Below are 27969 nucleotides of genomic sequence, written 5' to 3'. Positions count from 1 at the left end.
GGCACCATCTCTTTGACAATGACCCCGAGATGAGATTAGGTTAACCATGTCTCCTTGCTTTTGTTATGACAATAACTCTAAAATAGGGAATGGATATGTTAACTCTGCCTCTTGTGCTCTCTCAAGGGAAGAACAGCTCTTGCAAGAAACACAATTTTTAAAAATTCACTTCACCAGAGACAAGAAATCCTAACTGCCTACTATGCCATCTGACTCCTCACGCACTGGAAGCCACGAGTGCAGGTTTACTTACTTCTTGCAACTCAGAAAGCAAGGAACATTCTGATTCAGAGATCGGTGAATGTGCAGGTAGAACGCGCACGCACACACACACACACACACACACACACACACACACCCCAAACTGTGGGTTACCTTCCTCTAACCCAGAAGCTCCTGAAAAATGCTCAGATCGGAACTCACAAACATCTAGGGAAGCCTATAATCTCTTCAGCTTCACCTTGGAATCACATTTCATCTCGCTGGGTGTGCTGCATGACAAAACACTTTGACATGATGGAAGGAATCATTTGAAAAAGCAGCTACCTTATCATTCCATCTCCCGCCACATCACTGCTGTCTTTATCACTACCATCTGATTAATCTGATTTTCAAATCATCTCCATTGGTTCTTCCCACTTAGGGGAAAAAAGATGATTTCCCAGTTATTAGCTTCTAGAAACATGAACCTAGTTAGTTTCAAGGTCATATGAAGAATAGTGTCTTAAAGTAAAATATTAATAATACTATGTAGCTCTTGGATGGCTGTTAACTCCATCCATTAGGGCTCCCGCAACAAGTATCAGTGGCTTCTAACCAAGAGATGGTATTTTTGCCCACACAGTATCAGGGCCTGGGAAGTAAGGGGGGCAAAGTGCCAACACTGTTGGGTCTCGTAGGACGCCATTCCAGGCTGAGGATGGAAGAGTGTTCACTGTGTCCACACATGTGGAGGGACACATAAACTCCCTCAAACCTATTTTTCTAGGAACACTAATTCCCTGACCTCAGGACCCACTCCCGCTCTGAGGGAGCACACCTTGTCTCACCACCACATTAGTGATTGGGTTTCAACAGTAATTTCGGAAGATATACATCAGCAGACTCTAACATTTACCCGCTCTGAAAATTGTTTCAACACACTTTCCTGTGGGAACAATTTCATTCACTGACTTGATAAAATAAGCATCTCATTTTCAAAATTATTTAGAATGTTTGAAAATATTGCTGTATTTCATAATGAAAAATAACAATTTGTAGAATAAAGCACTCACCTTACTTCTACATATTTCATCTCTACATGTTTCATTTTCACATTAAACATGTATTTTAAAAAGCAATATGCTATTGATACTTTTATAACTTGAATTATATGGCCAATGTTTTTCAAAGGATTTATTCAATGTCTTTAAATCTTTATTAAAAGTTTTTGCCTCTTTATCTGCAAATATTATCTAAGTATCAAATCAATTCACCACTGCCCATTTAAAAGTGCAGTGTATTAAAATTTGAATTTTCATCACCAAAAATGCATTAACATTGTACTATGATGCAAAAAGGTAAGTTTCAAAATATAAGGTAGCTGACTTGAAATTGGACTATTCTGTCTCAAAGGTAACACATTTTTAAATAAGCCCATATTTTTTGAGGCTGTACTTAATCCAAACTGTAACACTAACTCTAAACCCTAACCCTAAGCCTAGCTTGTAGCCCCAGGTCTCTATATATCATCATTCATGACCCTAATAGTGTCACAAAGAAGCTTCTCTATCTCGCCCATTTTACCTGTTGCTTTCTGGTCATTTCAGTGCTTAACTGTCTTCCAGGAGACGGAAGCTAAATGAAATCAACTCAAGTGTTTTTCCTCTACACAAACCTTCTAATTAATGAGCGGAGGACGATTTTTCTTATACTCTTTCCTCCCACCACTGATAATTCTTCAATTTCAGGATCTCTGCATTTAATGAGTCACCTGATCCACGAAGATCATGAGCATAACCTAAAGGCATGCCCAGTGGAACTCTGGTCTATTACTCAACTTCATTGGAGGCAGGAGATGGGATTAGACATCACTATCCCTGCTTTACATTAGAAGCACTGGAACATGTCAGTGATTCATGCTCAGTGTCTGTGTCACCCATAGTCATCTTCTTCCTCCTCTCCTGAAAAATGCTACATCCTTGCTTTTCTCAGTTTTAGTACTCATGTATTCTTTCCTGGGATGCTGACTCATGTTCACCTCAGAATGAAGAAAACACAAGGTTGAACACATCCTTGTGTAGGGCTGCTTTGTTGAGTCATAAGATTGGAGAGATGTTTTAAAAATGGCCCCAGGGTGGGCATCTCTCTTGGGTGTCTTTTGCAATGTAAGAGTACTTGGAAAAACCCAAGTCCTTGGCAAGAGAAAGAAAATCTCAATGAAGAGCAATATCCACTCATCCTAGGCCTCTGTTTTCGGTTCCAACCTGCTTACAGTGAGCTTCCTCTTGGGGTCAAGAAGGTTTCTGATAGCACTGCACAGGGACTCTGCCAGGAACTCACTCTCTGTTTCCTGTGTGACCTTCAGTATGTGACTCTCAAAGTACAATGGCTCTTCCATGTGCAGGGCTTTGTCTCCCCTCCTGTTCTCACCAGCACCTCTTCTCTTCTTGCAAGCCTCAGATGGTTGACTACCCTTTCTGGAATTCACTCTGTGCATTTTCTCCTTCCTTCCTTCTGTTGTGTCAGACAGGCCAGCTGAGCGGTCCTTCTCCTTCCTGTCTTCTGTAACCCAGATATACTTAGCCACCCTGCTCCAAAATCTCAAGTAGTGGTCACCTCCTGAATCATCATGGCGACTCAAACTCCTAACTAGTTCTCAGAAGTAAAACAAAATCCCAGTCTCCAGGCTATGCCAACAATAAGACATTATGTTTCTACACAGGGGAGAGGCCCAAGGGGAGTGAAATAGAGGCAGGGAGCCACTTGGAGTTTGGACCACCAACTTTAGAGCAAATCACACCAAAGTTTAAAATCTTAGCCTGAACCAATATTTGGCTATGCTACTGTGTGACTGCTGCAGTCCTATTTTACATTGTTAATACCTGTGGGTGCTCAGTGGCATCTCAGAGCCCAATGCTGAGAGTCATCAAGCCATATCTGAACTTAGTAGGAGACAGTGCTGTGATTTATAATCACAATTGAGCAAGACTGACCACAGGAACCCATGTTGATTATGCTGAGTTTACTGACCATGTCCAATACTTCCTGCACTGCACCTTCGAAGAATCTCCTTCAAACTCCCAGGTCCATGATGCTTTCCTTGCCATGATTCTTACACATACACACATGGCACAACTTAGCACTTGAGTTACTGACTTCTAAACAGAGTTGAGTATCTTCTGTACTCACACCAAATGGCTGTTACCTGCAGAGGTGGAAAACTTCAACTGTTGCCTGCTCTCAACCACCACACACTGGCATTATGTCATGATTTCAGAATTCAGAATTCAAAACTGATGCATTTGTCTAGGTTGTCACAGTATAGCCACTTTCATGCTGTGTTGGCCAATGTTTTGATATACAACTCTCTGTTCTCATCTCACTTGTCCTTATGATTCCATAGAAACTCGTTCTATTTGCTTCACTTCCTTGAGGTTTCTCCTTGTTTGCTATTTTTTGAATGTCTTACTCCTTTGTTTTCATTACACCTGCCAACCACTCCCCACGTTACTATATCCTATTTTTAGGAATCTGAGAAACCTCAGGGTTGGTAAGTTCAGAAACAATATCCATAAAGCACAAGAACTAAGCTTGTCTTCTTGGAAAGGGCTTTTCTTACACAATTCCAAGATGACTGACACCCAGTCCAAAACGGGACATTTTACAGGCAAACGCTGAATGTGAGAACAAACAACAGGCTCCACTCTGTCTTTACAAGAACTACTGCTATTATTTCAGGTATTTTATACCTTTCACAAAGGAAATAATCTGTGTCACTCCTGATATTAAACATGTGACAGTCAGAAAACATACATGGAAACGGTATTGTAGCAATCACTTAAAATGATATTATGATCCTACCCCAAGTATTGGTTGAAGTCCTGGCTGTTTCACTTCTAACCCAACTCCCTGCTAATGTTTCTGGGACAGCAGTGCAAGGTGTCCAGAGCGTTTGATCCCCCGCACTCTCATGGGAGACCAGGATTCAATTTCAGGCTCTTGGCTTTGTCCTAGCTCTGGCTATTGTGGTCATTTAAGGAGTGAATCAATATATGAACAATCTCTTTCTCTTTACATCTGTTTTCCTTTCTCTGTCACTCTGGCTTTTAAATAAATATGCCAGTATTAGAAAAGCATATTTTTGTATGAAGCCACATTGACACACATTGATACAGAGCATGACCCATGAAGAGAATGAGATTAAATCCCAGCATTACCTCTCCCTGTTCTAGATTCTTCCTCTATGTAGCAGTGGTAATATTGCCTACATTCTTTGCAGGATCTTATTTTCATGGAATCACTAATAGCTAAGAATATTATTATGGTTAGTTTTATTGCTCCATTTAGCTCAGCATCTCTCACTGCGTGTCAACTAAAGACCATAGTCCTTTGAGCAATCACAATCCTGTTCTATAAAGATTTTTTAACAAGCCCAACACCAAACACAATAGATACTGATCATTTATATTCTATGGGACACACACTCTTTTAAGAATATAATGCAAATCATGGTTATATTTTATTTTGTATAACATTATTCAGGGTTAACTTATGCCCAGAGTTTGTCTGTGGACAACATGTCAAGAAGTCCAGGTTACATTTCACACATGATTAAATCATTACTTCTTCAACATAATTAGCCTTTTACTCCACCTCTATAAAACGTTAAGTCTCCTGTAAGTTCTCTGTTGAATAAGCAGAACTTGAAAGTGTGTGTGGATCACTTAGGGCTGATTCTTGAGAAATTGTAATTGGAGTGAGTGTTGGGCTAAGCACTTAAGATGCCATCTGGGATGCCCAAATTCCCGAGCTCAGTGATTGGGACTGAGTCCCACCTTTTGTTGCGGGGTGTGGCGACTGAAGGTGGAGCACAAACATACACAGCCCTGAGCTTAATCAGCAAAGGGCACCAGAGCCTGACCACACCCCACCCCCTCACACTAGCCTTCAACTCTGTAGTGGTCATCCAGTGCCCCCTACTGACACAGCCTGGCAATCCCAGAGCTGAAAGGAGAAATACAAGATGCAGCTTCTTCATGAAAAAAGGCAGCACAGGTTCTTTTAGAATTAACACTCAGACACAGGAAGAGGCAAAACTACTAACGTTCTCTCCCATTAAATGGATATTAAAAACCACAGGTGCGGGTCATTCTGAAGACAGATTTTTAAAGGCAAAGGGAGGTATCCATTCATTTATGACTTTGTATTTATCTCGGGAGCTCCCTGGGATAAAGCCAGACTGTCACTCAAAATTGTGATGTGCAGAATCTCAATTATAGGTGTACACAACTGTGGTTAGTAAAATGTTATTTTTTTAACTTCATTCTTGCACAGCCTCCTGATAAAACGAAGACTGTAATGCATTGACTTATGTAATGTGTTTCATTAAAAACTGCTTTGCCTCTGAAAATATCTTTTGGGGTGAACTTGTGATTGAGTGACCCAATTAATCCCTTCCATGTAATGATTCCTGAAATGTTAGCTTCTACAACTTCCTCATACTTCACCGAAAGACTTTTTTTTTTCACCCAGCTCATCCTTTGAAATTATTCCACTCCACTGTCCATCCCTTCTATACTTTCTCTGACACCTTGCTTAATCCCATCACTTCTGTGATAATTCAGTCACTGAGCTGATCCAGGCTCCCTCAGGTTGACCCGGGATCACTTGATTACTTCATTTGATTTCTGTTGCTTTAATAAGATTAACAATTTGCCTTGACTCTACCAAGAAAGCAAATATAATGAGGAATGCTCATTTTGTTTCCTTTGCCTCAGTGATCTCCCATAGCTGGAAAAGCATCATCTCTTCGATAATAACAGTAATAATGAAGATGATCATTTAAAATGAACTATTGGTCCCAGCATGATAGCCTAGCAGCTAGAGTCCTCAGCTTGCACACGCCAGGAACCCACATGGGTGAAGGTTCTAATCCCGGCTGTGCCACTGCCCATCCAGCTCCCTGCTTGTGGTCTGGGAAGGCAGTCAAGGACAGCCCAAAGCCTTGGGACCCTACACCCATGTGAAAGACCCGGAAGAACCTCTGGGCTCCTGGCTTCACCTCAGCGCAGCTCTGGGCACTGTGGCCATTTGGAAAGTGATTCAACAGAGAAAATCTTTTCTGTCTCTCTCATATATCTGACTTTCCAATAAAAATGAAATAAATCTTTAAAATGAACAATAAAGATTGGCCTCTAGATTGTATCCCTGAGGTTGTGAATAAGGATGAAAGGACATATTTTGTTTCCAAACACCCAGGCATGTCTGACAAAACCATTAATCTGCACATATTGGGTAGAGCTCATGCTAACCCCACTATTTAATGCAGCTGTATGTGCCATTATGATGGATATGTGTGATCACAGTTCATGTACAGGAATATCCTCCTAGCCCCTTATGCTGGAACACTCAGTGTCACCTTCCCATGGTGAGTGGTAGTTGAGCATCCCTAGAAGATGCTTCCAGGCAAGTGATGAGGAGTGGGCTTCATTCCATGGGTGTGGCACAAACAAGGGCACTTTAAAAATTATGTGGAAGGGCCCAGTGGCATGGCCTAGAGGCTAAAGTCCTCGCCTTGAACGCACCAGGATCTCATATGGGCACCGGTTCTAATCCCGGCAGCTCCACTTCCTATCCAGCTCCCTGCTTGTGGCCTGGGAAAGCAGTCGAGGATGTCCCAAAGCCTTGGGACCCTGCACCTGTGTAGGAGACCTGGAGGAAGTTCCTGGCTCCTGGCTCTGGATCAGCACAGCACCAGCCATTGGGCTCACTTGGGGAGTGAATCATCGGATGGAAGATCTTCCTCTCTGTCTCTCCTCCTTCTATATATCTGACTTTGTAATAAAAATAAATAAATCTTTTAAAAATTTATGTGGAAAACCTAATTAAAATATAAGTGTAGAGGCAGATGTTTGAGGTAGTGGTTAGAATGGCACCTGGAGCATCTGCACCCCATACACAAGTGCCTGGTTTCAGGTACCTGCTGTAATGGGCTTTCAGCTTACTCATGTTGCATAACCCCTGGAAAGCATCAGGCTCAATATTTGGGTCCCTGCCACCATGTGGAAGATCTGAATTGAATTGCTGGCTCCGGACCCAGATACATCCTAGTGTAGACATTTGAGGAGTGGGTTAACACGTGAGGCGATCTCAAGTCTCTTTCTCTGTGTTTTCCTGTTGCCTCTTGCACAAAAAAGTTTATTTTACTGCAATATGCATATAAAATTATTCAAATAGTTCATGTAAAATCCATATTATGAAAAATACATATGAATTTCAATGCTTTATAGCAAAATATATAGCTTTAGGGTTTTTTTTCACAACCTTTATGAAGCACTTTATGATCATCGAACATATTTTCCAAAGCCTTTCAGTAAACCACAAACACATCAGGCTTTTAACTCGGCTTGATAGCTGGCAAAACAAAATAAAACAAAACAAAAAAGTACTCAAGCATTCTGGGCATCTGTTTGCAATCATTCCATGCCAGAAATCAAATATCCACTCCAGGATTTGGCAATCAGTGGCACTTGGACACAATTTTTGGTTCGTAACTCAGCTGTCCCTGTGGACCTATTGCCTGTAAGGAAGAAAACATGACTGTGTTCCCTGACATCATGAGGGCTCACCTGCTCAGAGAGGCACAGGGGTTTGAGTCCACTCACCAGTGAAACCGGCTGACCAATATGAAAGCCAGCACGTTTTTAGAAGATGATCTTGGATGCTTCCATCCATTAGCTACTGCCTCTTTCTGCGGAGTCCTTGAGGCCATGTTAGAAAAGTGTCAGGAGAGGTTTTTTTCCCCATTCAAGTGGGTCACAAGGGATCTAGAGAAGTAAACTCTGCTGAATTTGAATCAATTTATTCTTTCTGGACTGGCTGTGATTAAGAAGCATGTTCAATTGACTGGGATGATACTCTGCTAGCTCTGTCTTCAGACCAGAGAGGGTATACCTAAGAAGCCGTTGAACTTGACTGGACAATAAGATGCTGGACTCTATGTTTGGTATACGCTTGCAATGGGGGAATCTCAACTGAACTTGAGCTGTGGTTATGCAACAGGGTGGAGGAATCCACCATGGTGGGAGGGTTTGGGGAGGGGTGGGAGAACCCAAGTATCTATGTAACTGTGTCACATAATACAATGTAATTAATGAAGTTCTCACAGGCAGCCATATTAAATCACGAACACCAGATGATTTTGTAAAACATCAGACAATTTGTTAAGGATCATCCACATTCATTTATTTTCTCAGAAGCTGACAACAGTATAATCGTATGGCAGGCTGCAGAAGGAAGGAAGGAAAAGGTGGAGCTAAAAGTGGCTTTCCCTTGGTTCTGTTGCCCCAAAACAGGAGTTTCTAGGATGTCCCATCCAATGTTTTCTGACATGATGTTCATCGTGAACCACACTCATTTACTAGGCCATCTGCTCAATCATTCCCCAGATGCCCAAAAGAACTATGGTTGAGCCAGGTTAAAGCCAAAAGCCCAGAACTTGATCTTTTTCTCAGTGGTCTCTATGAATAGCAGGAATCCAGGTTCCCAATACTTGAGCCATAACATGATGCCTCCAGGATACAGGCTGGTAGGTTGACAGAAGTACAGCCTGAATTTCTACCATGCAGTCCAAGGCTGTATATGTAATGGTATGGCCACAGCATAGGATCACAGAGAGTGGTGAGTGGTGCGCCAAGAACTGGGGTCATAGAGGAAGACCCTGGTTGAAGCCTAGCACAAGAGCCTGGTACTGAAGCTCTCTAGAGGAACTGATAAAAGTGAGTACATCCAAATAACTGGATACCAAAGGCAATAAGTTAAAATGACCTGTAGACCTGTGGCTGACACAGCTTAACAACCTGACCTAAGGAGAAGAGTCTGCTAACCAGATATGCAATGACCAAGAGCTAAAAAGCTGCAAAGGATATTACTGGAGACTCCCCTGAAAAGGAGAAAAAGCTTTTGCCACCTCAGAGTTAACTGAGGAAGACATTAAGAAAATAGGGGAAAAATAATTTTAAAACCTTGTTATAAAGCTTATTAAAGTCTCTTCAGTTAAGCATAAGGAAAATATCCTTAATATCCTCAAATTTGCATGTGAAAAAAATCAATTGACACATAAAAGAACCCCAATCAGATTCTCAGGTGACCTCTCTCAGGAAATTCCACAGGCCAGAAGAGAATATAGTGAAATATTCCAGATTCTAACAGGGGGAAAAATGTCGACCAAAAATAATGTACACAGCAAAGCTTCGCTTTGTCTTTGAAAATGAAATACAATGCTTCCACAGTAAAGCTCAGAGAATATGCCTCTTTCAGACCTCACCTAAAAATGATATTCCAAATGTTCTCTCAACAGAGAAAAAGAGTAGTACCCACCAAAACCAAAGGCAAATGTGAAGAACATCCCAGTAAAATAACAATGGAAAACCACATCAACAAACAACCCATTGCTAAAATGACAGGATCAAATTACCTCCTATCCGTATTAAACCTGAGTATAACTGGCTTAAACTCATAAATCAAATGGCACAGATTAGAGAACTGGATCAAAAAAAAAAAAAAAATCACCGATCTGTTGCCTGCAGGAGACACATCTCACCAACAAAGATCTGTGGAAACTATTGCATGATTTTGATTTTTTTTTTTTATTTTCATTTCTTCAAAAGAGTTTATTAATTTATTCACTAAATCATAAGTCATTGTTTCCTGCATGAAGTATAGTGTTTTATTTTTTAAGATTTATTTTTATTAGAAATTCAGCTATACAGAGAGGAGGAGAGACAGAGAGGAAGATTCTCCATATGTTGATTCACTCCTCAAGCAGCCGCAACGGCAGGAGCTGCACTGATCCGAAGTCAGAAGCCTGGAGCCTCTTCCAGATTTCCCACGTGGGGGAGTGTAGGTTCCCAAGGCTTTGGGCTATCGATTGCTTTCCCAGGCCACAAGCAGGAAGCTGGATGGGAAGCAGGGCCACTAAGATTAGAACCAGTGCCCATATGGATACTGGCACATGCAAGGTGAGGATTTTAGCCTCTAGTTTACCAGGCCAGGTCATGAAGCATAGTTTCTTAAAGAAGCTTCTTGATTTTTATTTCTTAAGTGACTCATGGGTCATTTTGTAGTATGTTGTGAGGATATATTACAGTATGTATCTCTACTGCCAAATCAAATATGGACTCCCTGTGAAACTGTTAAATATAACTTACAATAGGATGCTGGACTGTTTGCCTTTGTCCATACCTACAATGTCAGAATATACTTCAAGAGCAGAATGATGGACTTATGACTGCTTTTGAGGAACTGTGCTATTGTCATAACAGAGGGCAAATCAGGGGGGTGGAAAAGATTTAGGGAAGGGACAAGGGAATTTCCAGAGCCTATGAAGCTATATCAGAACCTAATAAAATAAATAAATAATAAGTTAAAAAAATAAATAGGTCAGGAAAAATGGGGAAAAAACATTAAACATTTTTCTCCTTTCTTCTGCTTATTTGAATGGTTTCTTTACCAAAATGTCTTAATCCTTTGCTAGTTTTTAGTAAGATTGTTTACAGTTTGTTTTTTGTTATTGAACTATATTAGTTCTTGTATAATTTGGCTGCTAGCCTTTTGTAAGATATGCGGTTCAATCTAGTTGTTTTTTCTCATTTGGGGGTTTCTTTTGCTCTACAGAAATGTTTCATTTTGGTATTATTCCACTGAATCAGTTTTGCTTTTACTATTTGTGTTTGAAGTCATGTGGGAAAGTCACTCAAAGGATCAATGTTAAGGATCATTTTATCTGTGTTTTCTTCTAAGACGTTTACATTTTCAAGTCTTATATTTAAAATTTCTTGATTCATCACGAGTGTCTTTTTGCAGCGTATAAAGTGAGGCTCCAGATGCATCCTGTTGCACGTGGTCTCCGTTTCTCCCTCTGACATTATTGAACAGATTCTCCTCTCACCATTTTGATTCTTATCCCTTGTCTCAAATATTTGTTTACCATAGGTTGTTATGTCTGGTTTTTTTTGGGGGGGGCGCTGTGTTTTCTGTTTGTGTCAGTCATCTGTGTATTAGTGTCTAAGTTTTGGTTGCTGCGTTTATCACATACTTCTTAAGTGGACGTTTGAAGCTTCCAGGTTTGTTATTTCACAGAAGTGCTTTGGTAGTTACAGGCTTTTGTGGTTTGGTAGCACTTATTAGGGCTTTTCTTTCTTCTTGGAGACTTACAAGGATTGCACAGAGCATGCAGCTAGCTCATTTTGCGTAGCATGAACATGTCTAACAGCATTAATTCTTCTGCTCTGGGAACACATGGTACATGTCCACTTGTATGTGTGTTTCTCATTCATTTCATCTTTTAGTTTTCCAATTAAGAATTTTTCAGGGCCGGTGCGATAGCATAGTGGTTAAAGTCCTTGCCTTGTACGTGCAGGGATCCCATATGGGTGCCGATTCTAATCCCAGAGGCCCTGCTTCCCATCCAGCTCCCTGCTTGTGGCCTGAGAAAGCAGTCGGGAATGACCCAAAGTCTTTGATACTCTGCACCCATGTGGGAGACCTGGAAGAGCTCCTGGCTCTCGGCTTTGGATTGGCTCAGCTCCAGCTGTTGTGGTCAGTTGGGGAGTGAACCATCGGACAGAAGATCTTCCTCTGTCTCTCCTCTCTGTGTATCTGCCTTTCCAATAAAAATAAATAAATCTTTTTTTAAAAAGAATCTTTCAGTGGCTTGGGCAAGTTTATTTCTAAATATTTTATACCTTTTGATGACATTTTAGATGGAGTTGATTATTTCTTTTATCAGAGCATGGAGTCCAAATGATTTCTACATGCTACTTTTCTATTATGAAATTTACTGAGTACATTAATATCTCTAATATTGTGTGTGTATATGTATGTATAGTCTTGAAAGTTTCTGTATATAAGATTAAGTCATCTGGAAATAGAAACATTTTTACATTTTCCTTTATGATTGTGTGTGTCTTTCATTTCTTTGTTTTGACTAACTCACTGTGCTAGGACATACACTACTAAATTAAGCAGAAAGAGAGGAAGCCTGACCCTAGATTAAAGCAATCACTTTTCCTGATTGTGTATAAGTTATCTCTGGGCTTGTCATATGTAAGCTTTGCAATGCTGAGTTTTCTATACGTAATCCATGGAAGTTTTGTTTGTTTGTTTGCTTGTTTTACCACAAAAGGATATTTAATGTTGAGACAACCTTTTTTCTATTTACACACACACACACACACACACACACTCATTCTTCAAGCATACAAGCTTCACATCTTTTTTTTTTTACTTTTAAAAACTGGGAAATTTTTCATGACATAATCAGAGAGATGATTGATTCCTCTGCATTTTCTATAGATGCTATAGATGCAATAGAAAAGTTGACCTCTATGGTCATTTCAGGAGCTGGAAATTAACTTTCTGTCCATGTCAGCTGGCAGCACTTGCCATTCTCACACATTCGCTACTCCTCCAGTCTGCTAAAAACCTAGAATCCTATGTTCTATTTTCAAAACTACCAACATAGATTACTTTCTAAACAGAATTTGATCTTCCAGAGTCCCATACATCTGTGAGCAGAATAGAAAGATATTTTTCTTGTGGTCCAAAAAAAAATGAAGTTTTAAGTAGAAGGACACACACAGGAACAGCACACACACACACACACACACACATGCACTCCGACTGCAACACTTCCTGATCTATGTTCCTTAAGAATTACTTAGATGCTAATGTGTCTCGTTTAGCAACCTGAGTTTAACTGAAGAGAATAGAAAAAAAGAAGAGCATTTCTGAAATTACGCAGGAATTAAAACCAGTAAAAAAAAAAAAGTAGCCCATTGCCTTCAAAAAAATGACTTCTCTTCCCACCTAGTTACTGCTCTGCACAGATGATCTGTAAACAAAAGTTACTAAAAATTACTGTTGTCCTGAAAGCTGCAAAATGAAATCACATCTGCAAAATTATGTAACTAAAGCTTTAGTTTTTAAAAACATGAGTGTTAACTTTAAATACTTTGGAAGTGGGCAAAGTTTTGACTGTGCTTCTTACTGAGAGAACACTACTCCTGAACAAAGTAGTCAACGGCTTCATACTAGCGTATTTACATAGATTCACTTGCCTTATTCATATATGCAAATTTGTATCTTTGAAAAGATTTACTTATGCTTTATTGGAAACCCAGATTTACAGAGAGAAGGGGAGGTAGAGAACAAGATCTTCTGGCCATTGGTTCGCCCCCCCGAGTAGCCATGATGGCCAGAGCTGTCAATCATAAGCCAGGAGCATCCTCTGCATCTCCCATGTGGGTGCAGGGACCCAATTTTCAATTATAAATAATGGCCATTGGGATATGAACCTTTGTCTAATATTGAATTAATTCCTGATATTTCAATTTTATAAATATCAAAAATACTACCAGTATTTTAATAACATTCTTTAATGATTGTTATTTTTAGCTTCCTGTTCATTTTTCAAATGGCTTTGCACAATATACAGAAATTGAACAGGACCCGGCACAATAGCATAGTGGCTAAAGTTCTAGCCTTGAGCATGCCAGGATCCCACATGGGCACTGGTTCTAAACCCAGAAGCCCACTTCCCATCCAGCTCCCTCCTGCTTGTGGCCTGGGAAGGTAGTTGAGGATGGTCTAAGGCCATGGGATCCTGTACCCACGTGGGAGACCCAGAGGAAGCTCCCAGCTCCTGGCTTCGGATTGGCTCAGCACCAGCCATTGTGGCTGCTTGGGAAGTGAACCATCGGACAAAAGATCTTCCTCTCTGTCTCTCTTCTCCATATATCTGCCTTTTTAATAAAAATAAACATATCTTAAAAAAAGAAACATTGAACAGTGCCCAGGATAGAGGTGCAATGTTTTCTAGTATAAATTAAAAAGCTTTTCAATTGAATCACAGATCTGATGTTCATCTCCTCCCACTCACCAATTCCCAAGATTTCCCTCTGAGTTTTTCCTTTAAGTGTAAAGAACCACCAGTTTCAAAACCTAGAAACCTGAATGGGGTGTGCTGCCTCATTGAATGGGGAGTAAACCCAAACCATGAGACAACAGCAGAATCCAATGCTTGAAACTGAAATTTGGAGCTGCTTTGAGAGCGCAAAATGCTGACAAAATCTATATAGAATCTGTCAGGGTGAAGTCTACCGCTAAGTCCCAAAGAGTGCTTGTCCTGTGGAAGCTCTGTGGATAGCTGCTGGGAGGCCAGAGGAAAGGTCCTGGTGGGAGACTATCTTTTGAACTGCCCATTTTCTTGCAAATTGAAGTACATTCATTTGAAAATATATTTCCTTAACATTTTTCACTTTTCTGTAGAAAACTGCAGCATTTATTTGAAAATTGTGTTCAGGACTACAAATGTAAAGCAAGTGGGAGTTGTAGTCTCAGTCTCACTGTTTGCATCACACTCTGCTGAGCAGCAATAATGCCTAGGGACTTTATCTCAGAACAGAATCCTTTTCTAAAAGATTTATTTTATTGTATTTATTTATTTTTTATTGGAAAGGCAGATACACAGAGAGAAGGAGCTACAGAAAGATCTGTCTACTGTTTCACTCCCAAGTGGCTACAATGGCTAGAGCTGAGCCGATCCAAAGCCAGGAGCCAGGAGCTGCTTAGGGGTCTCTTATGCAGGTGCAGGGTCCCAAGGCTTTGGACCGTCCTCGACTGCTTTCCCAGTTGAGGAGCTGTTCCACAAGTAGGGAGCTGGAAGGGAAGTGGAACAGCCAGGAAGAGACTACAAAAGCATTCACAAAGCAACCATGATCCAGCGATCCATGATGTAAGTATGTGTTTGGTAACAAAATGTAATGACACCGAATGCAATCTAGTTGATTTAAAGCACTTGAAGGATGCAAAAATTCTGCTTTAAATCAACTAGATTGCATTCGGTGTATCATTTTTTCCTTTTCTGAAGATATTGTGATAAGATATATTAAAGTGTTATATTGAATAAAAATTTAATATACTTTGACTTATCAAAAAAAAATGTAATGACAGACTTGGAAGCAGAGACATTATGTCAGATCCTTTTCCTACAATATGCTGATACTCAGGGAGAGCAATATATCTCTTATATCCCTTGAAAAAAAAATAAGTGTACATTACCTTGAAAATGTAACACCACTAGTCCACGTTTGCGAGAAAGAAAATGCCAGCAACTGAAGACTACCTACCTGTAGTTCATCGGTGAATGCTTGCTGTAGCCATAACCTACAATCGCTGCAACCAACACCAGGTTAGCTAGAGAGAGTGTGGATGATTTTCAGACACACAAGGCAAAGGAAGCATGCAAAGGGGCAATTCAGGTATGGCTGCCTTTAGCTGCCAGGTCTGAAATGTGCCTTTATGCATTAGTGATGTCAGGAAGCTGTGAAGTAAGTTCAAAGTAAAACTTTTTTTAATGTCTCTCCTCTCATTTCTAGTAAACATATTTTTTCTAGTAAACATATTTTTTCTCTGAATTGTGACAAGAAGACCCAATTCAATACCCAGTAACCAGAGAAAACACAGCAGAGTCTAAGTTGAAGGATACATGACAATTCCTAGGATTTGCAGCACTTAGGCAAAGTATAATAGTGCAAAAAAAAATTTAACCGATTTCCCATCTGGATTCAAAAATTGCTTTCTTTTGAAATTAAGGGTTTTTCTTGTTTTTAAGTAACTATGTGTTAATATTCTGTATATTGTTCTATACCATGTGGTAATTTGTTCAATTAAAATTTTTCTGTGTTTCCTAACTGACCTAAATAACAAAACATAATGCATCTCAGGGATGGTTGCTGTATTTTCTGTTACCTTTATTTCATTGAATTACATTAACGACTTCAGTCTTAAAGGAGATTTAATCTAAAGCTTTAGAGAAATTGCTTACGTCTTTTACGTTCATAGGGGTTTAAACCTCTGACAACTCTATTATATTGTAAGCTTGAAAATTGAGTCTGGGATCTTGAGTCCTGCAGCTAGACCCTTGAACTACTTAATTAGGGGAAATAGGAGCAGCCTGTTCTCTGTATTATACAGGGCTAAATATCTAAAAGCCTTTAAGTTCCAGGTTACCACCCCCCTGAGGAAATCTACATTCTTCCTGGGACACTTAGGTCAACCCTTGGAAGAATGTCCTTCTGATTCTCTTTTAGAGCATGAAGCAGCCAGCATGGTCATCACTCCATATTCCTAACAGCAGTTAGGGCCCCTTCTACTTGGAACAGGGTGCCACATGATAGATGGGATAACAGGTACTCAGGGTCGTGTCCCTACTGGAATGAGGAAAGAAGGAACACAAGCCTTTAAATATGTGCAAGATGCTTGCTCCTCCCCAAAAGTGTTGTCAGTCAGATGTACCCCACCCTTCTGTGTTTCTAGTTTATTATTAGAAACAGGGAAGAGGTTTTCTAATCACACAATGTCAGTGTCTTATTATGTTAGCAAAAGTTAGACAGGGTTACGGTTCTGGTCTTCTTAATAGTTTTGTCCATGACCTCTTGTTGATTTCCAGATACATACCCAGATTGTGCTTTAAAAATATCCACTTCAAACATTGTCTCTCGCCTTTCTTCCCTGCCTTCTTCCTGGCCACTAAGGCTGGACATTTCTTTAATGAATCGGACTTGTTTCATGGTTGAACATGTGTGCTCAATAAACCATCTTGCTCATGCCTTTTAGCTGCTTTTAAATGCAAGTTGCAAGATCAGAGAGGAGAACAAGGTTAAGAGGTGATTCATCATAGCAGTGACCTGGGTACCAGCAAGGGACCCAGCAAGTGTGTCCCTGCCTACTGACACTGTAGATGGAATCTATTCAAGCTGCTTCCAGAAATCCATAATAAAAGAATCCATCTCTGTGCCCACCCCTTACCTGCTAAGAGAAGGGCTCTGGGGAGGGTTTGCTTTCAGAAAGCTCTACAACAGATGGAATTCTGCTCATGACTACCACATCCACGTTCAAGACTGAGCAGGAAGTGCTTGGATCTGGAAGTAATGGAAACAAGGGAAATAAAAAATTACAGAGTTGCTACACTACTTCAACATGATTCTCCTCCAAGGTAGGATGACTTTCTTTTCTTTCCGTTCACTTTTTAATCTCTGAAGCAGCACTGACTCTACTTTCCTGACTTAGTCACAACATACACCCTCATGGAGTGGGAAGTTGTATACTAATTATGAACGTGACATATATGCAATGGCTAAGCCACATTTGTGCAACGGACTTACAGCCTGTGCCTAGGACACTGTTGTACAGTGTTTGAGAAAAGCTAGCAGGAGTTTGGAAACTTTGAATGAACCAAATATTGAGAGGAATGGAGATGCTCTGAGGAATGGGGCTCTTTCTCCCGTAGCAATGAGGAATGGACACTGAAGAAACCGAGGAATGAGTTACATAAGGCAGAAATCTGTGGACTTTGGCCAAGTCTGTTTCGACAAAATGCTGAAGCAGATTGTCTCCTGGGGTTCCTTTTCTCAATGAAGGGTGGCCATTCCATTAAGACTTTTAAGAAGGACCCAAAAGTCAAAAATGGCATGGTTGTAAATGATTACCTAAACCTTGATGATTTAAAAAAATATATCACCTTTACACCCAGATAGTGTTTATCTTTTCCCACCCCACCTTGGTAGATGGGGCTGGCATTGACGGTCTTCAGCACTGTACAGCCTTCTGCTGGCAAGGAGCACAGCTGAGATGGGAAGCAGAAGTAGCAATCACACACACCAGGCATAGTGTGGGAGCTGAGCTCTGAACTACATTCTTCTGGAAAGTTGGGTCAGACTTGATTTGGAAGGGACTCCTCAGTTACTCTCTTGCTATTCATTTTTTAATTTATCATGAGAAAACAAAGACCTGTACTGAAATCAAATTCGGACCGCTTCAGAGATGCAAGGGCAAAGATGACCTGGAAAAGAGAGAACGGAATTAAGACACAGGAAAGAGGAACATGACTCTCAGTGACCCAGGACACTGCAGGGTATCTAAGGGTCAGGAAAGGGCACAGAACACACCCAGTGTAATTTGAGGCAACCCTGCTCCCTGTGGATTAAGATGTTGGTTACCACTCCCAGGCTTTTCTTACACACTGAGAATTTCTGAAGGCATTTGTTGGAAATTCCTGCTCTAGAGGTCCAAACCAAGGTTATCTTAGCTTCTGAGCCTCCTGTAAAGTTAACCTCCATAAATAATGCAAAGCAGGGACACTGAGAAATGGCATAAATAAATTGAATAGTGAAGAACATCAGCTCCTAGAACTGACCTGAGCCCATTTTTCATCACTGTTTCCCAGCAGCACACACAAGAGTGCTCAGAGGGCTGAACCTTGAGTATTGAATCAGGAAATAAATGGGGGAGGGTAATGATCACATATGCTTTTTTAAAAAGATATTTGTTTTATTGGAAAGTCAGATACACAAAGAGAAGGAGAGACAGAGATGATTTTCTGTCCACTGATTCATTTCCCAGGTAGCTGAAATGGCCACAGCTGAGTAGATACGTAGCCAGGAGTCAGGAGTTTCTTCTGGGTTTCCAAAATGGTTGTAGGATCCCATGGCCTTGGACCATCCTCTATTAATTTCCCAGGCCACAAGTAAGGAACTGGATGGGAAGTAGGGCTGCCTGGATTAGAACCTGCACCCATATGGGATCCTGGTGCATGAAAGGCAAGGACTTTAAAGGCTAGGCTACCACTCCAGGCCTGATCATATATGCTTTTAAAATCTGTCATCTTTCCTCACTACTTCCCAACTATTCCCCTTCAAATTTGGGTACTGAACTTTTGCCATTGAAACAGTTTAGAGTGATCTCTAAAAGTAAAAAATAATAGTTTACAACTATATATTAACCTTTCCATAGGGATTTTGTAATTTTGCTTCTTCCAAATGGCAGCTATGCCACAACTGATAAACTATCAGTGTGTGTGAGTGTGTGTGTGGGAGGGATATGTGTACAATCTAATTATAGTTATATCATCTGCTAAGCATGCGGGCTCTTACTGGCTCTTAGAATTGCAAGTCAGGGAACACATATTCTAGTGGGAGGGAGGCTATTTTTGACAAATAAATATTGTGTGACACATCACAAGTTCATACTATGATCATTTCAGCACAAGATAGGGTTGGTTGCAAATGCAGTTGATTGAGGTTTAAGCATTGGGAACACCCAGGGCAGAGGAAGGAGCTATCAGGAGTGGTGGCCAACCCTAAAGGCTCTGCACCATACAAGTGTGAGACTGTCTTCCGTTATCACTATGAGGAAGACCACTTTTTCTAAACCCAATTGGTACCCCCTTAAAGTGAAGAGAATAAGCCGAGGCATTGCTGTGCAGAGTTCATGGCATGTGCTTATAAAGGCTGAGCGTGCTGCCTGACACAGTAGGCAATGTAAACTGAAAGCGATTTCTTGATGGACGTGCAGGGTTCCACCCTTTAACACATTCAGTGACTTCTGGAGCTCTGCCTTAACGAAAAAAAAAAAAAAGTCTGAATCACCACAACAAAAAATTTATGAAAGAATATGCCCTTGGAAGCCTGACTGATGATTAACTGTTGGTAGGAGTTGTTTCTGGTATTACAGGACTCTTAGGAAAGAGACATAAGGGATGCTTTTCTGTGAGAGGGGTTTCTGTAATCACATCTAGGATTAAAGCCATGTTGGGCATTTTTACTCTGTATCTGACCACTGCAAGGGAAAGCTGAATCCAGGTAGTCATTTCTTTGATAATCATTTAAATTTTTTTTTTTTTTGTAAAAGGCTGAGAGAAAGCTCATTCTTTTCCCACATGCTTGTAACATCTAGGAATCAGAGAAGTCCAAAATGCCAGGAGTCACAGACTTTCAGCTTGTTCTCTCATGAGTGACAAGAACTCAATGACTTGAGCCATCATCGCTGCCTTTGAGGATCCACATTTGCAGCTATTGGAATTATGAGCAGAGATGGAGCATGGATCCAGGCATTGGGATACAGGAATGTGGGCATCCTAATTGATTGGTACTTCCCGTTCTCTTCCTCCTCTTTATTCTTTTCAACATTACTCAAGAGGGAAGAAGAGATACAGTGATGGAGAGAGACTCTTATGTGCTGGTCCTTCTCCAAGTGCTCTCAACAGATGGAGCTGAGTCGGGGCCAAAATCAGGATGCAGGAGCCAGGATTTCAGCATTGGCATTTCCTGTCATGAAACCCATCTGTTAAATCATCCCTAGGGTCCCTTAGGGTCTGCAATGGTAGGAAGCTGCATTGGGGACATGGAGCTGGTTTTTGCATACAGATACTCTGATGGGGGAACAGACATCTAGACCATCAGGACAAACTTCCATCCCTCAGGCAGCCAGATGAGGGTGCCTAGGGTAGAATCCCTGACATGTTCACATACATGATGTTGGCTGCTGCGGCAGCTGAAAAGGGCAGGGCCAGGGTGCTGTGTAAAGGCTGTGTTCAGTAGCTTTGACAGGAGACAGTCACAGCGAATTGGATGTGCTCACCTGAACCAACTCACTGCGTGGCTGTGAACATGAATGCTTGGAACCTGAAGGTGACAAATGGGAGGAATGGGAAATACAGAGTTTTCAATTGGAATTCTAAATGATTTTTGTGATAGGACGTATTCACAATGCTGCATGCGTTTCAGGCTTTCTCCTAATTCATGTGTGGGAAGTGAACCAAACACATGGCTCTGTGAACATTAATTTCCTGTAACCTCCAAATACAAATATCTGCTGCAGTTTTTCTCTAATCAACTTGGAGAAATTTGCTTATGTTGCAGATAATGGTCTTCCTCTTCTCGTTTCTGCCGTGTACACATTTCACATGCCCCAAGTTCAGGCTTTTTGTCCACTCTCCGCTCTTGTCACTGTTAATACCTTCAGCAAATCACAAGGGCAGCTTGTGATCCTTCAAAGTGCCCTGACTTAGAAGGAAAACTGCATAGGCAGCATCAGAGTGTTCTGACTTCCAGTTACCAATTCACCTTTCCAGCCTCTCCTCTTTCTCTGGCCCTTCGTGACCTACTTACTGCTTGCAAGAAAAAAGTGCCTCCAGGACTCCAGGGATGCCACTGTGTTAGTTTCTGCAGGCTGTTGCTCACACCCTGCCCCTTGTAAAAATGCCCTCGACAGCTCACTGCCATCCCTCACCAGCTCACTGCCATCCCTCACCTGTTGTCATTCCATCTAAGGATCATGTGCTTGTTAAACCTTTCCTTGTTTGGTTCTTACGCCAGGTTTCCATGGGAGCTGGACTCTAGTTTTTGTTCGTTTGTTTGTAGCACATCTCAGTGTGTAACAAAGTTGTTTCACAAGCATCTTTGTAAAAACCACCACAAACATGTGGCTGGCAGGCCATGTGGATTTGTGCAATGAGTGAGTGCAACTCTTTTTCCATCTGAGGTCCCCTTGAAAACGCTCCCACTCCCTTGCTGCCATGTCAGATATCCTCTTTGCACACAGCACTGAATCCTTCACCCAGGACAAAATGGTCTCGGAAGTGTCTCTGAGCAAAGCTTGTGCTTTGTGACTTCAACATCTTTTAGCTGGATGTGAAATGTTCATGAATTTTAGCTCAGCTCCAGGTGGCTGTTTATATCAGCTATCAGAGTACAGAATAATAATAATAGTGATAATAATAATATTTATTATAATAATAAGTCCTGGCTTTTCTGTTTGATTTTTGTTTGTTTGTTTCACAGGGCAATATCACGTTTTCCTGCTCTGAACCACCCATCGTTCCCATCACATTTGTCAACTCCAACAGCAGTTACTTGCTGCTGCCCGGCACCCCACGAATCAATGGGCTCTCAGTGAGTTTTCAGTTTCGAACATGGAATGAGGACGGGGTGCTTCTGTCCACAGAGCTGTCTGAGGGTTCGGGGACCCTGCTGCTGAGCCTGGAGGGCGGCGTCCTGAGGCTCCTCATCCAGAAAACCACCCAGCATGTCGCAGAAATCCTCACAGGTATGTGTGCTGACTCCGGCCAAGAGGGCTTCTTGTTCAACCACATTAAGAAAGAAGGCTCTCACTGATACACACAAAGGCTGGCTCTAAGGTTCATGGAAAGGCCCAGTATTTGTACAGCTGCTCCAGACTATAGAGGCAGCACTATTGTTCTTGTCAGGAAAAACTTTTTCTTAAGTGAAATTCACATTAGGTATGTGAACTTCAACTGGTGGCCTAATTTCCTTACCCCTTCAACATCCTCATTAAAGAAGTGGCGATAAGAATTCCTGAGCCTGGTGCAGTAGCCTAGTGGCTAAAGTCCTCGCCTTACATGCACCAGGATCCCATACGGGTGCCAGTTCTAACCCCGGCATTCCTGCTCCCCATCCAGCTCCCTGTTTGTGGCCTGGGAAAGCAATAAAGGACAGCCCAAAATCTTGGGTTCCTGCACGTGCATGGGAGACCCAGAAGAGCATCCTGGCTCCTGGTGTCAGCTCAGCTCAGCTCCGGCTGTTGCAGCCACTTGGGGAGTGAATCAATGGATGGGAGATCTTCCTCTCTGTCTCTTCTCCTTTCTGTGTATCTGACTTTTCAAATACACAAATCTTAAAAAAATTATTGATTAGGAATATTTAGTGTAGGAGTGTTCACTGACAGAGCACTCAGATATGTGTGCCCCTCTAGACTGGATCTGAAGTGATTGGAATTCTCGCTGCCCTCACTCATAGAAGGGAATGTTTTCTAGTTGGTAGGTGATGAAGCGAAGCAACAGAAATGGCTCCCACAATGACATATTTCTGAAAGACAGAGCTAATTTTTTTTCACAACTCTCAATTCAATTTCAAGGAAAAAATGAAAAAAAGTGTCAAGAAGCATATTGTAGCGACTGACATGGCCCAAAGTGTTGAACTGCAGCATGTGATGCCATATAAGTTACTGTGAAAACCCAGAAGTTTCATGTCACTTCCAACTCTTTGTTAATGAGTCTGGCAAAGTAGCAGGAGATAGTTCAAGAGTCAGGGTCCCTGTCACCCACAGAAGTTTGAATGGTCTCCTGGTTTCATGTTGGCCTAGGTTTTTCAGCCATTTGGAGAGTGAACAAGCACTTGGAATCTCTCTCTCTCTTTCTGTGTCTCTGACTTTCAAATAGGTAAACAAATCAATGAAAAGATATATCTTTATTTAAAGTATACATTCAAACATATACTTAAAATACATATATAATATGTGTTTTGAAATAATTTATAAGCAATACTATATATTGCATCTGGATATAGCAGAACATTTTAAGATGTATATGTGTGTTTATTTAGTTACTTAAAAGACAGAAAAGCAAAAACTTATGTCACAAATGGCTACAACATGCAGGGCTTGGCTAGCCAGAAGTCAGAATCAGGACCCCACACAGAGGTTCCACAAAGATGACAGTGTTCCCATACCTGTAATCTCCTCTGCCTTCCCAGGGAAATTAACAGGGAGCTGAATGGCAAGGAGAGTAGCTGGGACTTAAACTGGTGTTCCAGTAGGAGATGTCAGTGTTGCAAGAGGCATGTTGACTTGCTGCAACACAACACCAGCCCCAAGACTGCCTTTGGTTTTGTTTTGCTTTTAATGATCTGGAAATGGCTGATATTTTGGAAGCTCTATTTATACTTATGGTAATGTACTATACACATTAATTTGTACCAACATGCCAGAACCTGCACTAGGGACTGAGGCATGATGATCAGCCCATGGATCGTTTGAGATCCCGCCCTGAATGAATCTTCCTCAGGTTTCATTCTGCTGTGTACCCAGGGCCAACATCAATCATGAAGGACTAGACTGCCTGATTTTCCTTACATTTAAGAACCCTTCCTTTCCTCCTGAATTGTGAGAGTATAATCAATCAGATAAAAGGAAATTCATAAATAGTAAAAAATATATATAGCTTGATAGTGAAGGCCATGGAATATTCTTAATGTCAATAAGGGAGATGAAGGGCGAGTTGGATATCTGAGAAACGCAGGAGTGGCTCAAGCTGGGAATCAGAAAAATAAACTTGAAGGCAGCCTTTCTTCTGTCCTGTGGTCCTGTTTAAACATATCAGCTTTTGCTCATGCAAATATGCGTGCAGTAATTACCAATGGCTATATACTACAGGACACTAAAAGTTTTGATTGCTGACACCTTACCCCAGTTTCTGTTGGTGAGGATTTTAGCGGTCACTTGGGTATGTGATTCTTACTCAAACCTCACTTGACCTAAAGTGCAGTCATCGATGGGGCTTCCTGCAGGGAGCTCTGCTTCTGAGCTAAAACTCAGAGTTGCAAGTGGGGCCAGGACATCCACTGCCAATCTCATCCTCATGGTCTCTCTAGAAAGCAGCCTGCAGAAAGTGACACGGAACACCCAACAGAAAACAAAAACAAAAACAGCCCTTGAAAACAGTACTGTTGGAGGCAGTGGCTCAATATTCTCCTGTCAGTTTATTCATTCCAAGTGGAAGATGAAGTCAACTTTATGTTCATATAGAAAGGATTGTATACAGACATGGATATCATCAAATGTGGCTCAATAGGTCATGTTCGAGATGGCCTGTTCCAGGAAATTAAAACTGGGGATAGATATTTGCATTGTGGTTAAGACTTCATTTCAGCTGCTCACATTCCCTAATAGAATGCTAGAGTCTGAGTTTGGCCTTGTTACTAGCTCCAGATTCCTACACTTCACACTCAGGGAGGTTGCAGGTGAAGGCTGAAGGTGTTAGGTGTGTGCTGCCCACTTGAGGGACCTGGGCTGACTTTCTCAAGCTCAGCTGCTGTCATCATTTATGTAAGGAACCAGTGGGTTGAGATCATTCCTTCACTCGGTCTCTGTCTCTGCTATTCCAATGCAATAAATAAGGAGGGCAATGACAGCCATTAAAGCAGATTAAGATGTCTCAAATTCTCAGATATCTTAAGTAGCTATTTAACAAATTCCCTTTTCTTCCATTCTGACCTAAGATCTAAAGGTAGAAGGGCTTCATTCTAAGAAGTCACAAAAGCTAAGAGTGAATTTGTACAGTCAGTGGAGTTTTATAAAACTCATTCGATTTCCAGTCATGGTGGTAAGTTAACCACGCCGAATTATATTTTCATATTCAGAGTTATAAAAGTTAAACAACAGAGATGCCTGGCACTTTCTTCCTTACTTCTAGGGCTTCATCTTGTGTGCATGATTTTCATGGGGAGAAGGAGGAGGAAATTTACTGTTTTCTGAGTTGGCAATCTCAGAGAAATACTCAAACAGCCTTAAAATAGAAGTTATCTGAATTGAGTTGTTTCGGCGATAACGTGTCATAAAAATAAACTGTATGTTTTTTGAATCAGAAAATGTTCATCCTAAAGTTGCTTATTTGAGCTCTCAAGTCCATGGTGGTTACAATATATCCCATTGCTGCCCAATATAAAGTGAATATTCACTTTTATTTTTAAAATAATACAAATGTAAGGGTTATTAAAAACAAACAGTACTTGAGAAGAAAGTGCTACAGTTGTATATACCATAGGCTATTTAGGAAAATATGCTATTTGAGATTTAAAGGCAGGTCTTCCCAAAGCATTTTTTCTGTTAACCTTATTTCTGCAACTAAATGCAAGACACAGCCACTCACAGAGCAGGTTATTTCGGCTCACAGATTTGGAAGTTCAAAGCCCATTACTGGAGATTCCTCTCACTATGTGTCTGATGAACACAGTGCATGGGGAAGTGCCTGCAGAGAGAAATCACCTGGAAATCCAGAAAGCTGATATATGGGGTGAAAACTCAATTGTGTGTGTGTGTGTGTGTGTGTGTGTGTGTGTGTGTGTGTGTGTGATATCTCTCTCACCCTGTAGAACATCCACAGGGACATACTCTGAAAATCTCACCAATCTACTTCCCCACCACACACCAGGAGCTGATTGTGTTTCTACCATCTCAGCACCATTGATTTATGGCTTTGGGGACTAAATGTCTGCATGAGCTGGGGAGCCAAGTCTATTGAGCCAACAGCATCAGGTTAGTTGGGATTCATACAAGATGAGAAGTCCATTGACTTTCTGGTCTAACCTCAGCAAAGGCTGTCTACAGAATATTTTAAAGCAAGTGATGCATATCTATCAACACACACCCTACACAAAAATATTTACTGAGTAGCTAGTGTATACTTTTTTCATATTTTTTTATAGCTCAAGGCAGATTCCTTAGTAGGACTGTCTTCAATGGACTAAGGCTACTAACTGACGTGAGGTCAGTCTTAGGAATCTGTTTCATAAGACCTTGCCCTACCGTGCAGGGCCATTTACATTCTACTCATACCTAGTGCTCTTCACCCCATGTGGAGATGTGGGACTGGCCTTGGAATAGGGAACACCTCCCAGGAGCCTTGTACTGCACTGCCTTTACAGGAAACCAAAATCCACTTTGGTAGTTTACATGGAAGAAAAATTTGGGAATGTTTAGTGCTGTTTAAGAAAGTTTGGAATTAATTTTTTTTAATTTCTCCTTTGTATCACTGTCCTAATAATTTGTATGGGGGCATTTCCAAATGTTCATGAAAAATGAAATGAAAATATAAGTTCTTACAGTAACAGTCCATGCAGACTTCACTACAGTACACATCTCACATGAAACTTTAGGTGAATGTTCTTTAGCATGGATTGCAGATGCTCTTTGCAACAAAAATCTTGTACTTTAATTTCATTTCTAAGTGCTTTTGAAGTTCCTTCTCCTGTGTTAGTCTATTAGGAGGGCCAGAACAAACACTGTAGATTTTACTTACAGTTCTGGGAGGATAAAGACTGAAGTGAGAATATTGGCAAAACTGATATTCTCTGGCACCTCTCTGGGTTAAAGCCGGCCATCTTCTCCTGATGTCCTCAACTGTTCCCTTCCATGTGTGACTTTGTCTCAATTTCCTATTCTCTAAAAAGTAGTGTGTCCTAAAAAAAATTACTTCTTCATCTCTCAAAATGCCACTGTATTTTTTTAGGTAATGGAGGTTAAATTTTCAACACATGATTTTGGAAGGGCATTCACCTCATAGTTACATATATTGGCTATCTTCCCATAAGATTGGCTGTCCAGGGTCTTTTTCTCCACCATACAGTACAGAACTAAATACCTGGTTACCTGTTGTTATCCATTGCATTTGTGGAAGGCTCAGTGAGACACCTGCTTCCCAGAGGGCCTCAGTGACTGCCTTCAGGCCTTTCAATCCAGAGGGTTCTCATCTGTGGACCTACATACATAGAATCAACTAATTGGAGGTCATTTTTTTTAAAATTATTTATTAATTAACTTCAGTAATTACATTGTATTATGTGACACAGTTACATAGATACTTGGGTTCTCCCCACCCCTCCCCAAACCCTCCCACCATGGTGGATTCCTCCACCTTGTTGCATAACCACAGCTCAAGTTCAGTTGAGATTTCCCCATTGCAAGCGTATACCAAACATAGAGTCCAGCATCTTATTGTCCCGTCAAGTTCAACGGCTTCTTAGGTATACCCTCTCTGGTCTGATGACAGAGCCAGCAGAGTATCATCCCAGTCAATTGAAAGCTCCAACATACCATCAGCAAAAATTTACATCATTATGGAATTAATTGACATAGTAATGAGTAACCAATATGTTAAAAGTAAATGCGGGTTCCCAGCCACCTTCTGTGACCACCTCACCTATACTTCAATTTTAGTTTATACACAACATATAACATTCAAAACATAACATGTTATACATAACATCATATCATCTTAAATTAAGGCAAACATGTGGTGTTTAACCTTTTGGGATTGGCTCATTTCCCTTAGCATTATGGTTTCCAGTTTGGCCC

The 27969-nt window shown here is 41.0% G+C and overlaps 1 protein-coding gene across 1 annotated transcript in view; it reads left to right on the top strand.

The window, feature by feature from the left end:
* The window catches only part of LOC131479845 (contactin-associated protein-like 5), a 523312-nt gene that overhangs the window by 250028 nt on the left and 245315 nt on the right, over positions 1–27969 (top strand). Inside the window, exon 8 of the mRNA XM_058661312.1 lies at positions 21882–22146. Within this exon, the coding sequence (XP_058517295.1) occupies positions 21882–22146 (265 nt within the window). The remainder of the gene's footprint in view (positions 1–21881; positions 22147–27969) is intronic.

Source organism: Ochotona princeps, chromosome 3, assembly GCF_030435755.1.
Source record: "Ochotona princeps isolate mOchPri1 chromosome 3, mOchPri1.hap1, whole genome shotgun sequence".
Taxonomy (NCBI): Eukaryota; Metazoa; Chordata; class Mammalia; order Lagomorpha; family Ochotonidae; genus Ochotona; species Ochotona princeps.
Note: the sequence above shows the minus strand (reverse complement) of the source record. Positions and strands in the feature narration are given on the sequence as shown.